The sequence below is a fragment of the Oryzias latipes genome, chromosome 7 (genome assembly GCF_053564925.1).
Source record: "Oryzias latipes strain Hd-rR chromosome 7, Olatipes_Hd-rR_3.1".
Taxonomy (NCBI): Eukaryota; Metazoa; Chordata; class Actinopteri; order Beloniformes; family Adrianichthyidae; genus Oryzias; species Oryzias latipes.
Window position 1 is genome coordinate 33374160 of NC_136243.1, and position 14803 is coordinate 33388962.

General features: G+C 38.8%; 1 protein-coding gene across 3 annotated transcripts in view; it reads left to right on the forward strand.

The window, feature by feature from the left end:
- The first annotated feature begins 423 nt into the window (after nt 1–423).
- cpne9 (copine family member IX) overlaps nt 424–14803 on the forward strand; it is a 123129-nt gene continuing 108749 nt past the window's right edge. Inside the window, exons 1-2 of one of the 3 annotated variants that reach the window (XM_078949959.1) lie at nt 424–754; nt 5984–6024. In XM_078949959.1, the coding sequence (XP_078806085.1) occupies nt 675–754; nt 5984–6024 (121 nt within the window). In that variant the 5' untranslated portion in view covers nt 424–674. The remainder of the gene's footprint in view (nt 755–5983; nt 6025–14803) is intronic. The other 2 variants (XM_078949958.1, XM_011476713.4) reach the window with 2 other exon arrangements.

Sequence of the window (14803 nt, forward strand, 5' to 3'; positions counted from 1 at the left end):
CTGTCAGTTCTGCTTCAGATGGAACAAAAACAGCTGTGTTTCTTTAATCGATGCTCCTTCATGACTTGTAACTTTTATGTTCATTTTTTTTCTTTTTTGTAAAGGGTGGGTTTATATAAGGTGGCTTCCTCCCACTCCCTGTCAAGCATTTAAAGTCTGTGACACACTTATTATTTAATAGTCTCGTGTGTCATATTCTGTATGCATAAGAGTTTATGTGTCTATGCATGATTAAGAGTAGAATGAATTATTTACAAGTGGATGTATTTTCCAATCAGTGTTATTAGTGTTAAATTATCCTAAGTTTGATGCATCTGATGTATATTTCTAATGTTTGTTCAGTTTAGTTTTATTTGAATTTCCAAATCTAAAACAAGACGTTTTTTACTCCACAAATGATTCCTGTGCAGAAGCGCACGCGCCTCCTGCAGGGGGCGCTCCCGACCTCCTCCTCGCGCGGCGAGCGCGTGACGGATGTAATAACTTTAAAATCTGCCTCCCAACTTTCTGCGGCCGTCAGTGCGTCCGCGCGCGCCTCCTCCGCGGGTCTGTGCCATGGATGTACCGTCCCCGTGAGCCCCCCGCGCGCCCTCAGCACCACTTCCAGCTTTTCTTTTCTTTCTGTCCTTTATTCCGTCTTCTCTCTCGGATTCTGGAGAGCGTCGCGAGGCGAAATGATGGCATCAATAGGGGAATTCGATCCTCTCAACACCAGAGTCCCAGCAACTAAAATAGAAGTTACCGTGTCGTGCAGGTATGCCGTTTTTCTTCCACTTTCCACTCTGTGCGCGGGGCTCACCTGTTTGGAGCAGAGATGCTCAGAAACAGGTGATGTCCAGCGTCTGACCCTCTGCGGGGTGAACCCCAGCTGCCTGCTGGAAACATCACAGTGACCCCTTTCCTCCAGGATCCTTTCTTCTATCTGGAAGTCTGGCCGGTGGCCAAGTGGATTCCCACTGCTGCCCACTCCACGCGTGGCGCCTGGTTTAAAATATTGCAACAACAAATACAGGGCAAAGGCTTTCAGGGATGTGATGCTGATAGAACAGATGGAATTCTGGGTGGAAAGTGTACTTTTGCGCAGGTGAAGTGTGAGTGACAGCAGGATTTTTCCAGACGGTCTGCTCGCTCGCTGCTGTCGTTCAAAGCAGCTGCTGAATAATGGATAACGGGAGCTCCTGTGGAGATCCTCCCGAGATCCCAAGATTTCAGGTGGCCAGACACTTGACTCTGACAGCTCAGGTCAGAACCGGGACAGAGATGATGGATTGTCTTCAACCTCAGGGTTAGAGTGTCAAAGCTGCATTTTAATTTAAATTCTTGTTAATATTTCTAATTATTGTCATGATTAGTATTAAAGCCACAGAGGATATGGGTGACTGTAACACACAACGGATAGGCTAAATTACGATTTCTGATTTTGATATAAATTTACACAATACCTCAGCTGTTTTATTTGTAAGAAAATAAAGATTAATCAGCACAGATTTAAAGTGCAACCGTGAATAATAAACTATTCATGATTGAGGTTTGTGAGTCTATGCTCTTGAAAAGTCGTATTTTAATAAACTTCTTTTTTTGTCTTCATTTTGGAGGCAGGAGTGTTTCCAAACATTTCTTGAGCCCTGGGTTAGTGAGGCTTTTAGAGCCCCCTCAGGTCACCCTGTAATCAGCTCTCATCAGACATTAACCCTGAGTAGTTTCAGGCCTGTAACTTTTTTTAATACTTTACAATTTGCTCTAATTTATAGTTAACATTGTTGTTTTATTGGAAAAGTTTAATACGTTTTTAGTACAACACCAGTTTCTCTTTTTGCACATTTTTAAAAAAATATTTTGTTACACAATGATTCAACAATTAACCTAAAACTGACCAAAAAATCTGACTAGTACATTCTGTTTTTTTAAAATGCAAAAATCACAAAAACTGAAATGAAACTTTTATTTAATTTAAGAGAAAGATCAAACCTGCAGGGACAAAATTTTTATTTGAATTATTTTAGTTATTTTATTATTTTTATTTTTAAATTTAAATGTAAAAAGACAAGTCAAAACAATGTGAAAACAAAACAAAAAAAGAAACAGGTGAAGTTCCACTAGTCAAGGTTCCAAGGATTTACGTAAAGTTAAAGGCCGACGAAGTGTGCATTATCAGAAATTAACGCATAACGAGGAAGCCTGTACTGAACGTTTTAGTACTTTTTTCTAATTATTTTTTTCGGTTGGGATCGCAATTTCACAAAAAGCGGACTATTTGTTAGGTGGTGCGGCACCCCTTTGCTGGCTCAGCCTACGCGGACCTCGACTGGAGCGGCAAAGGAAAGCGATATTTATGCTGATCGTCACGATGGGTTATAAAAAGCGTCAGTTCAGAGAGAAAGTTCACCTCTTACCGCTTGTTTATGTTCAGATAATGAAGATAAAGTTTGTTCTAATATAGAAGATTTCAGCTTTGTGACCGGAACCTCTTTTTTTGGGTGTGCAGTTATCACTGTGCATCATCACTTTTTGATGCACACCCAGCAGCCAATCAGAATCGAGTATTCACCCAGACCATGGTATAATCCTTGGTATCGCAATTATGAGCCATCATTCTTGTTATGTCTGTTTTAAATCAGAATTTCTATGCGAAAAACTTTTTTGAAACCTCGTATGTTAAATTTTAGATAAAAATCATTATAATGGGGGTGGGGTTGGGGGTGTGTCATCCTACATTATTGGAAACATTTGGTGTGATTGGTAAACAGCCACTCTGATCAACCCTTTCAATGAGTTGTTGTCTGTAAATGTAACAGAACAAAGAGGCTCAGTCATTTGTAGCGACAAAAGCAGTGGGACGAGTAAACGTCCATGAGGAACGCCACATTGGATCTTCACCAGGCTATTTACCTCTTCTCCACTGGCCAATGGCCTTTTGATGGACGACCTGTGGCACAGTAATCAATAACAGACTGTTTCACACACAACAGCCAAGAAAAACCAGAGTTCTTGCAGTGTAGTGCCCCCCCCCCCCCCCCCCCCCACCGAATTGGTTGCATCATCTACCTTGTTCGACCCACCCCCCATTTATTGAACATGGCTATTTTGTGCTTTCATAATTTTTCTTTTTCTGGACTGTCTCAAACTGGTAAATGAGTCACGGCAGTGTGAGTCAGTTTCCGGTTTGATGCTGACAACCTCACATCATCGTGAGGTTAATTTCTGGCTGTTCTTCACAAACTGGCTGCAGCTCTTCCAGATCTGTCTTTGTTTCTCTTCACTCATCTGCAGGTTCCCTCCAAACACTTTTGTGAAGCCCAACCTTCTACTGTTCTTGAACCTTTTTTTTCCCCATCGGGTCTGTTTTTTGTTCCTTTTTCTGTTACACAATCCAAACTGTAGCCAAACTCCGCCTCAGATTTGACTCAGAAACGGCACACAGCAGACATCAGATGAGTCTGAATGAACACATTTGCTCTTAATCCTTTTTCTTTTTTATTGTTTTGTCTTTGTGGAAAGATTTATTCTAAAGATGTAAATCTGCCCAAAGCTAACAATGATTCTTTTTCAGACAAAATGATTCTGGCCTGGCTAGAATTTTTACTTTCATTTTTTCTGGGCGAACACACTGCCTCACTTAATCAAACGTTTGTCTTATTAAGGCCTGTCAGCTCTGCATTTTTCCCACTTTAAAATCCATTTAATTTTTTATTTTCCGTTTTGGATTCTTTGGATTATAATCTGTATTTTAGATGCCTTAAAGTCACTCTGAGGGTTTTTTTGTTATTTTTTATTAACTAAAAATCTAAATGATTGAGAACAAACACTGATCAATTTGTAGCTGCTGCTGTTCAGGACTGGGATCAGCGGAATATCGTAACTTTCCTATTTATTGCAATGATGGAATTGACCTCAAGTCTGCTCATATTTTTGTATTTTTACATGAACTTTTGTGCTCATGAAGTGAGTTTATCATCAGTCCACAGGCTTGAAATTGGCCCTATTGTCTGCAGCACGAGTTGTCCTTGGAAACTGAGCTACAGCAAGCAGCAAGCCTGAATTCTATATGAGAGAAAAAGTCTGAGGAGGAAGCAGAAAAAATAAACTGCATAACCTTTATATGAACTGGAACGAAGATTGGAATCCTGTTGACGAGTCTCCAAGTTTTGTTTCTTTACACAAAAATAGGTCGACATGACGACTCGTAAAGTTAAACGAAACACTCCAAAGTCTGTTATTTTTGAGTTTTTTCTTCCTCTGAAGGAGTTTGATTTGTTTAAAACAGAAATGAAGGCAGACATTTATAAAATGCTTATTTGCTCTCAGAGAAGCTACTCTAAGAAAATCCCTCTTCAATGAAAATGGAGTTTAACATGTCTGTGGCATTTTTCTGACATCTATAAAGACAATTAAGCTTAAAATTGCTTTTCTGGATTTTTCCCTATTCAAATTTTGAAAAAGATCGTATTTGTGACGCAGAAAATACGCTGGGCGGGGCCACAAGCTCCCTGCTCCATCAATACCAAAAGCAGAAATGCTGAATTGAAACAGAAAATTAAGGACTAAAAGAGGAAATCTAACACATTTTAATACATTTTAAATTGGTAACAGTTCTAGCTTTTTATATACATATAGATATATGGACGCATGTCTTTCAACTTTTGCATCGCTCTGCTGCAGTTTTGCTTGAACAGACTGTTCTTGAAACGTTTTTTTTTTCTTTGTACATTATCCTCCACTGAAGAAGATGAAGATGAAGAAGAGGGAAGCTTGGGGCCTGACTTTCATAAAGATGCTACTTTCACTGGATGCCGTTTGGATAATGGGTTTAAACCAGTAATGAGCTTTGTTGCTTTTTTTTAAATGCTTTTTTTTGTTTATCTGATAACTGAAAAAAACCAAAACGTTAATGAGTCCATGAAAGCTCTTGCATGTGAGAACAGAGAGTGGGAGGGAAGTGATGCTGATGTTGGTCTTCATTAGTGAACACACAGTCATAGATGATGATGAGGGTCATTTACAAAAACTCAACTAACTGTTGATTTTTTTTTAATGTTAGAAAAATATTTAAAACACTGACAAGTTTGGAATTTAAGGTTTTGTTAACGAGACATAAAAACTGATTAGTGTTGTTGCTATTGCAATAATGGTAAACCAATGCTCTCAGTTTGATTGCATTCAGTTGTTAATATGTTTAAGAGCAGCTTTGTTTGGGCTGGAAAATTAAATATTGTGATTGTAGACATAATTTAGAATGGTGCCCTTCAGTTTTGAAATGAATAAAAAAAAGTCAGGTCAACATTTTGGATTCATGTGCAGAGAAATCAGCTAAATGTGTTAACATTGGACGTAACCTCTTGGTTTTTAAATGGACTTCGATAGAAGGATCTCATTGTTAGCAGTCTCAGAAATGTTGATTTATCCATGATTCACTGACAAAAAGGAAACTAGGACAGTTTTCATTTATAAAATTCTGCATATTTTGTTAATATAATTTTTTTTATCTTCTTAAAAGTGAGCACAACCTCAATAGATGAGAATATGGATGACAAACAATAACTGTAAACTGGAATTTGTTCATAAACAAGCCAGGTATCACAAAGCTATTCTTGACTCTCCTATTTCAAGAGTCAGACCCTGCAGACTGCAGAGGTTTTCCAGGCTATGGATTTTGTTGGAACATTTGGAGATGGGTTGTTTTTCCGAGGTAAGAGGATACCTCTAAAAGTAGGTCAAGCAGCGCTGAAAGGGCTCACGCGGCGGTGAAAGCGTGCTGCGCTCGGGCCGCTCTCGCGGGGACCGAGGCTCAACACAACCTGTGTTCATCAGCCTCTGACTTCAGCGGCTTCTGTCGGCCGGATGTCTCCGTCCTCTCTGCTGAAGCACCGTTTGTTAGCAATGAAGCCCTTGACTCTAGAGCTTTATTGAGTCATGACTGGAAAGCAGCTGATGAATGAAAAAAAATAAAAAGAAAATGTCAAATTAATTTTCTTTTTTTCCTCAGGAATCTACTAGATGTGGACACGTTCTCAAAGTCAGACCCCGGTATGTAAAGGTCTTATATTTTATTATTTTTATTATTTGTGCGTGTAAAAGATTTAACTTAAATTGTTTTGATGTTTTCAACAATCTTTTGAACCCCTTAAAACAAAAAAAAAAAGTGGTATAAAACTGAAATTTGGAAAAAATTAAAGTCAATTGTCCGTCTCCCTCCCCTCACAGAATCACAAAATTAGGGTTAAAAGTTCAAATTAGACCTCGATAATAAAAACCTGTATTCTTTGTTATGAAATGCTAAAATAAATGTGATGGACTCCAGTCATCAGGATGGCGCCACCTGAGGTCAAATCCCAGCATTACAGTGAAAACACATTTTACTTCTACCCATTCTAGCTCTTTACATGTTCACACCTGTCCTCTGGTCACTTTTTCTGAAGAGATGAGAGTAAAAAGTTAGTGAACTCCTGAAAGGCTTTAATGGTTTTCCCTCAAGATGTTTTCAAAGACACTCTAAAGGTTTTTCTGCTGGAAAAGATCTTTTTGACTCCTGAAGACATTTTTTTCCAGCTGACTCTAAATGTGGTTTAAATGTGTCCCAAACGGAACACATCCATGTTTTTTTTAATGAATCAGAATGCAAACACTGGTTACTAAGGAAAACTGTAGATTTTACAGGTGCATAAAGACTCATATCCATAGAAAGTGTACGGTTGTCATGGTAACCTTTGTGAAAGTCCAGGCTCTCCACTCACACCAGTCTATTCCTGCTGACTTGGCTCAGTTGGTTAGAAAACCTGAACATTTTCCATTAAAATTTACCTGTAGAGTTCGAATTCCTCGTGGTGGAGTGTCCGGCAAAAGACTGGGAGGTTGTGAGTTTGAATCCCCAGCGGAGTGACACCAAAAGAGGGTTAAACCACCCATAGGTTCCGGCTGCAGCACACTGATCTCAAGGGGAAGTGGGGCTGAGGGTGTCAAATGCAGAGAACAAATGTAAGGGATGAAAGTTCAGCGAAACTTTTCCATCCATCTGTCTGACAATGTTCTGCAGTCAGAGCCGCGGGTCATTTGGGAATGAGCAGTGACCAGAAAAAACATGAAAACATACAGTTATTAAATTCCTCCACATTGATGGTTTTTTGTTTCATTTTGTGCAATCTGTTGGTTTCAGGAGGATAAATAAAATAAAAGTAAAGCTGCGTGCAGCTTGGTGACAGTACCCGCCCTCACTGACCCCTTCGACCCAGCCTCAGTGGCTAAGCGGTTGCCACACCCGCCCTAATATTCTCCAACCACTGTGATAAAAAACAAACTACACTTTTTCTCAAAATGGCAGCTTTTCTATTGGTTTTCATTTCATAGCAACCAGTTTTTGTTTTGGTCACCCGAGAGTGACAAACAGGTCTGTGTAATTTGACAGATGACAGACAATGTGGCCATCCCATAAAAATGGGAATTCATCATTTTGTTTGGATATTCTCGACATGTGTGTTGATTTATTTATTTATTCATCTTTTTGTGGATTTTGACTTTCTTTTTTTTTTTTAGAGCCCCGATAGAAATTTTGGCCCCGATTCTTTTTGGCGGTTTCTCCCCCACTGATGTCATCATTTTTTGGGACATAATACCAAAAAATTATTTTTCACCGGGTAATAGGTGCATTCAAATTTGGGTGAGTTTTTGAGTATATTTCCGCTCAAAGGCACAGTACGAAAGAAGAATGGTGAAACCAATCTGTTCCTTCTGGTGGACAGAATAACAGCAACTTCAGCTTCATTTTAGGTTTGGATTGGTGCATATGAAGGTTTGTAGGTACACGAATCTCCATGTGGATCAAATGGAAGTTCATTTCTTTCTTTTTTCCTTTGTAGCTTTGTACTCTACATGGTTGGAAACTGAACTCCCCTGCAGTAAATAAGACAGAGAAACCTTGTACTGTAAATCAAAGGAATTAACCCCGCACGTTTGTGGAAACCGGAGCAAACCCTGAAGGTCAAAGCTATTGGGGTGAGAAAACAAGGCAAACATGAGCAGAAACTGGGTCAAGCCTGAAGAAAACTTCTGCTTCAGCATGGAGGTGGGGGGGCATTACAAACTAGAGTCTAGGGAGGCTGGAAGAGAAATTTGAAAGTAAATTTATGGTGCTTGAGTCAGTAAAATGCCTGACCTGCGAACTTGAAATGTTAACGGGATTTTAAAACTTGAGATAAATCTACAAATTAAAGTCATGAGCAGCAGGTAAAGCAGCAGAACTAAATTAAAGCTTTTCCGTGTTTTTGGAAAAAAAAACAATAAAAAGTATTAAATATGAATTACATTTTTAAATTTACACAACAGTGCATCCTTTTTTGTGAACTAAATTGTTTATTTGTTTTCTAAACTCTAAACTGAAATTAACTTTCAAAATTATATAAAAGATGGAGAATGCCTCTTTTGATACCAAGGACAATGAAAATATCCTACTAAATATTTGACATGTTTTAAAAATTACATCAGCATCACCACCATCAAAGAACCTCAGCAGATCTCAGTCTGAGGAATGCAATCAGGGGAGACTCAAGAATAAATTATTCAACCGACTGGAACAGGAACTAAAGACTGAAACCACAAAGCAACACAAAGAGCTTGAGCAAGATGAAACTAAAACATGTCAGGCAGCAGCAAAAACCAGCCAGAGAAGGCAGCTGACACACTGAGCGAGCCGCAGAGTTACATCCAGCCGTCGGGATTACAAACTAAAACCGGGCGTCAACGACTAACTGGTTAAAAAAGGAAAAACATATTTTGGGTCAATCATATTTAGGACAAATTGTAAAAAAAACCAATACAACAACTTGCAAAATAACTTCAGAAAAACAGACATACTTTCACTGATGCTTGCAGAAAGGGCACTTTGCTTTCACACTGGGTTGTTTGGTCTGGATAAGGGTTCATTTTCCTGCAAAATCTGTTTAAATTTGGCTGGTGTTAAAAGCTAATGTGGACCCAAACTAGAAAAATCGAGTCTGCCAAAAATCAGTGGATTCTGGTTCATTTGCTGACGAACTCAGTTTCATTCAAAGTTAAAATGCAAACGAATAATAAAGAAAACCAGAAACAAAACAAAAAAGGAATGGTTTCTGAGTTTTATGTGAAAAAAATAACAGTATGAAGAGAAGCAAAATAATAAGTTGTGGGCACATGTGGGGTACAGTGTTCCTTTGCTAAATTTGATTTGATTTGAAATGGTTTATTTCAAGCAATCAAATAAGAATAATACATCATCAATCAATCATCAGTTATACATTCTTACAATGATGTATCAAACTTAGGATAATTAGACATAAAATGAAATATTGTTTTTTTATTTTTATTTTCATGCTTTTGTGACTTCATGTCATTGAGGTTGATCCAGTATGAAAAGGGTTGTGTGAACGCAAACCAGATTGCAGAAAAATGCAAAATGAGGCAACAGGCTTTGCTTAATTATACTATATTTAAATGTACTAACTTAATTTCCTTTTACTTTTTTGCATCAACTGTTTCTGAGAAGCTAAATCCAGCACACCAACCATTTTCTGTTTGGTTTTCAATAGAGGAATTAAACATTGAAACTATTGACTGTATCTGAGAACTGGACTGAGCGACCCCTCCTCACTCACCTTTCAAACAAAAAGTGCCCGCTGGTTCCAAGAAGCCAAAATCCCTTAGACTTCTATTGAGAACTAAACAGCTGTTACTCAGTCATTCTATTGGTCAGAAAACCATCCTTGCTCTGATACCTTTAATTAACTTGTTCTTGATAATCCAAGTTTTCTTCTTCATTGTAATTCTTTTTGGCGTTTAACAAGTTATTTAGGTTATAAACTGACCAATCGGATACCTCAATTAAATTAGTGGAAGGGGCGTGGTTGCCATTAAAATGTAGACTGAAACGGACCAATCATGGCTGAAAACGTCTGGTTCCAACATGGCGACGGACGTATTACGGAAAAGTAACAACTGTATTGACTTCATTTGGTTGGAACCCTTTTTTTATGAGTTACGTCACTCATATGATGTGGCTCTATTGAAGTCCATTAGATTTTGGCTTTTTGGAGCCACGGGTTACTTCCTGTTTGGAATGCCAGGGGGGAGGAGTCACTCAGTCTAGTTCTCACATACAGTCAATGCTTCTTTGCATGGGTGCCATGATAAATCATTTTGATAACTTAAGTGTAACCCAGTCAATGTTTTTATACGTCTGAATTTGTTGTTCTTCATAGAAACATTTTTGCATCAGGTATATTTATAAGTGTTTGTTGTCATTGTAAGTTGAAAAACATTAGTTTACAATTATAAATACACCAGATCTACATTTTTTAACCAATTTTTTTAAATTTTCATACATGTTGAGGGTATTTAACTTTGAAATGTTGATAATAAGCATAAAATAATGTGACCTTTCACATGGTGCCTCGGAGCATTTCTGCTCGTAGCTGAAGTTTGACTGGAGTTAACTGATGTCGTTCCCGGCTGCAGCTGCTCTCTGCCGTGTTTCGTTCCAACCTTTACTTCCACCTCGTCTCAGCTGATGGATATTCGGCTGCAGGTCTGCAGGCTGAAGAAAATGTTGCGTTGGTAATGTGGCTGCATAATTTGACAGGAAGGAAGTAATGACCAGCGCTTGTTCCTTACAGGAGACATGACACTGCACTCAGCTCTCTATCAGTCATTCCGTAATTGAAGCATACATGCATAATCAGAGGTGCATGCAGTAGGCGGTGGGAAAGGAATTTTTAAAAGACAGCCCCGAAAAAACAAACAGAATGCAATCTGGATGCAGAGACCCAACTTTTTGGGGATTCGTGCACCGCTTCTTTAGAGATCAACGAAGACACAGGGTACTTGGGTCATCTGCAGTGCCAAAAAAATAAAATAAAAAAAAATGGTATGAAGACAGTCAGCCTATCGTGGCCATAATTTGTCCCAAGGTGTTACAACCATTATCGCAAAGGGAAGAAGCGTGACCTTTAACGACGAGGCGTAATGTTGATGTTCGCTTGATCTTAAGCACAATTAAATCCTCAAACTTCCTAATGTTGGCTGTGATAATCCCATGTTCATTATTTGATCATTAGCAGCCAGGGTGGATGAGATGTGTCGAACTGTCCAGATGAACCCTCCAACATTTAGTCCAACGGGACGTTTGCTCTGAGCTCAGTGTGAGTCTGTGCAGAAATGAGGAAACGAGCGTTTGCAGACAAAAGGGAAAACGCTGCATATATTAGCCAGAAAGTGCTGCACGCAGGTGCGCTGGAAGGGAGCTTGCAGTGTAAAAGCAATTTGAGTGGTCAACAGGATCATAAGAGCTCTACATAACTGCAGCCCATTTACTAAATGACTGAGATAAATGGAAACTCTACTTCTGTCTCAAGGGAACGTCACAAACAGGAACCGCAAATGCAAATGTGCTCGTTATGTGTCGGATACCTTCCACGATAATGACTGATTAGTTAGATCAGTTTTAGATACTGAGACTGATTTATGTGATCTGTTCTCCAGTTTATGTTTATGGTTCCTGGCAGCTTCACTGAAATAAACGGGAGGAAGAAACATTTCCCAATGGCTGAAGGACATAAAAACCTTAAAGGTCTGCCGTCAGATACACTGCAAACAATAGAAATAAGTATATTCTTAAAAGAAAAAGAAAACTTTCAATTAGCAAAGATACGCCATTGAGCTAAGAACATTTTACTTATTAAGACATATTTTCTTAAACTAAGAATAATTAGCCATTAAAAACATTTTTAATTAGATTGTTTTTCTCACAAGACAACTTCTCTTGAAACAAGGGTCTTTGTTCTTTCTTATCATTCAGTTTTTACAGTTTAGTCACACAAAAGATGACAGAAGACTAAAGTGTTTGATTCAAAGCCCGATTATGACTATTATGTTCATTAGATGTACTTCATGCACAGTATTTGTGTCCGACCGAAACATTTTTAATCACCCATTTTGACGAAAATAGTGTTTCGGTGTTCTTGCGCCATTTTCTTGATGATAAAGGACATTAATTGAAAAAAATTAAGTTTAAAATTTTACTTCTAAATTTTTTTTTATTCAAATCGTTGTGAATCAAGAGCAGATGAAAAAAAAAATGCCGTTTGAAGAGGATCATATTTGTGATGTAGAAAAAAAAGCTGGGCGGGCCACAATCTTCCTGCTCCGCTCCATTCTGATGCAGACAAATAGATCCACAAACTTTTATTTTCTTTCTCGTCTGAGCTTGAATCAGGATCTAAACTCTACGGCTGGATAGATTGGTAATGTTAGTTTGGTGGTGTGAGGGGCTGTAAGCTAGTGGGAAAGTGTGAGAAAAGACAGCTTTCAGCAATGAGGAAGTGAGGGAGAGGTGTTGTTGCTCTGTTTCTAATTAACTCATCCCGCTCTGCAGAAATGATGCCCCAGAAAGCGACACAGTTTTTTATTTTGGCTAAATAATCAGAATTGAAAGAACCCTGGGAACACTTTTAAAGTAGATCAAAAGATGACATTAAAGGAAACAGGATTCTTTTTTTTATCCCTATAACACCCTCTCCCAGTTACAGGTCATGTCTGGGGGTTATAAAATCCCTTTTTCTCTCTGGATTTAACTTTTATTCAAAATGGTTTCTATTTCAGATTATTCTGAGCTCTCCTGATCCTGTTAATCGTCCTTCAGCAGCTTAGGAATTCATAAAAACAAACAAACACGAAGCTCTTCATGTCCAGATTTACAAATCTTTGGTCCAGATTTTGCTGTTCAATTGGTAAATTTTGAGTCATTGTATAAAAAAATCCAAATCATTTCTACTGATTTGTTCCAATTTTAGGCTGACCCTGCTGTTATTTTGAAAAGGGAGAGCCAAAATATTAAGATTAGCATGCAAATACGGCTTTCTGTGGATTATCATAAGTCTTCGTGAGGATGAAGCACAAACTGCTGCTCACGATTATGTAGGTTGAGAGATCAAAGTTAGCGATCGCTGGCACACATATCAGTTGTACTGAGAGTAATAGGAGAGATGCAGCACCCAGACAAAGCAGCATATGACTGTCAGGACAAAAATAGAAGAAAAACAAATTAGAGACAGAACCCCGGACTCCAACACTTTGATGGCACTTCATTCCAAAGCAGACTTGATGAAGCCCTGTGATCCAGTTATGGATCCTTTCTCAGCGCTCTATTACTTTTTTGGTTTCACGGATATTGACCATAATTGGACGGTTCTCCTGAGCACAACAGGAAAATGTATTTTTCTCCAGAAGAGCGAGATCTTTCTGCTTCAGCAAAGAGAGACGCTTCGTTCTGGAGTTTACTGTTGACTCTCAATTTGTCCTTGGGGCTCCCTGTCACTTTGTCATTGTATGAATTAACTTTGTTTCTGTCAGCGTCGCATTACCTGCCTCTCCGTCCACCCACACATGGATGGAGGATGTACAGCCGCAATCGATGTGATGTGAAGAGCCTCTGAGAACCAGCAGCTCTGAAAGCAGACGCTTCACAGCAGAACCGCTTTTGATTCAGTTCTAGGTTCGATTTTCTGAGCTTTAAAAACAGGATGGTGGTTTTGCTCATTGACCTGCAGAGTGTCAAGTATGAAGAGGAGAGAGGAAAACATAAAAATAAACAACCATCCATGACAAGGCGGAACCAAGGCGATAACAACGGAGCGAGGTCATAAATAAATTCTTAGGGAACAGACGCCTACAGAGAGAAACATGAAACAAACAAATGAAACCCCAACTCCAACCTCAAAACAAGACGATGTGCAGAGTGTAGAAAAACACGGGGCTCAAGTCACTAAAACGGCAACAAATGAATAATTCAGCTTTTGGAGAAAAAGCCCTTCAGTGTACTGGATTTAGCCTTGACCCTCAGTAAACTCAGCCCCACTTCCACAAGACATGACCTGAATCTGCATTTGCTTTCAGCGTTTAGACCAGGAGCCAGATATCCGCCCGGGGTGGACTTTCAAATGTCTGAGGTTCCACAGCTGCAGCAGCAGCAGCAGCCATGCAGGGCAGGGCGTCAGCCAAACCCCTCGTCTGCACCCCAGCCCTCGTTGTTTGAGGTGGAAGGCTTGCATGCAGATCGGGCGGTTGACAGTTTAATTGCTGCTCTAAGAACTCTCCATGTTGTTGTGTTTTTGTGACACTTACTGTTGTGGTGCCGTTGACATGGCGTCACATTTCTGCCAGAAACTGTGCATGTGAAACCGGGCGAGTGAAACCTGTGTGTGCGGACTCATTAAAGAGAAAATCCACATCAATGCTCCAGATAAATCTTTTGTTTATGTACTTTTATGTGCCTCATGACCAGAATGTAGAGCTCCTTTGGAGGTGTATCTACAGACCTGGATATTTCCCTAAGCAGACACAGCCCATCCCCTTAAAACCAGATAATCTTCTTTTGACAAAAACATCCTGTTGACAAGAATACATTTATAAAGAAATTCAGCATAGTTTGATCCAAGTACTGAATTTAAAATACATAAATATAAAACATCTATAAATATTTATACAGAGTAAAGAATTTTAAAAAGAAACCTGTTGATAACTAGTGATGGCTTCTTAAGTATAACCAACATAGTCAGTGTTGGGAAGTAATACACGAGTAGCAAAAGTATTTCAAAGTAATATTTCAAACCCTGAGAATTAAAGATGAAAACTATTTTTCTGATATGTTTTATTTATTTTATTTATCTATTTATCTGTTTTGTTTTTTCTTTACAAAGCCAAAAGTGTGTGCTTTGTGATTTTATGTACTAACTAAGGTCATTTTTTCATGTTTTCTAAATGTAAAATGATCTACATGAATGCT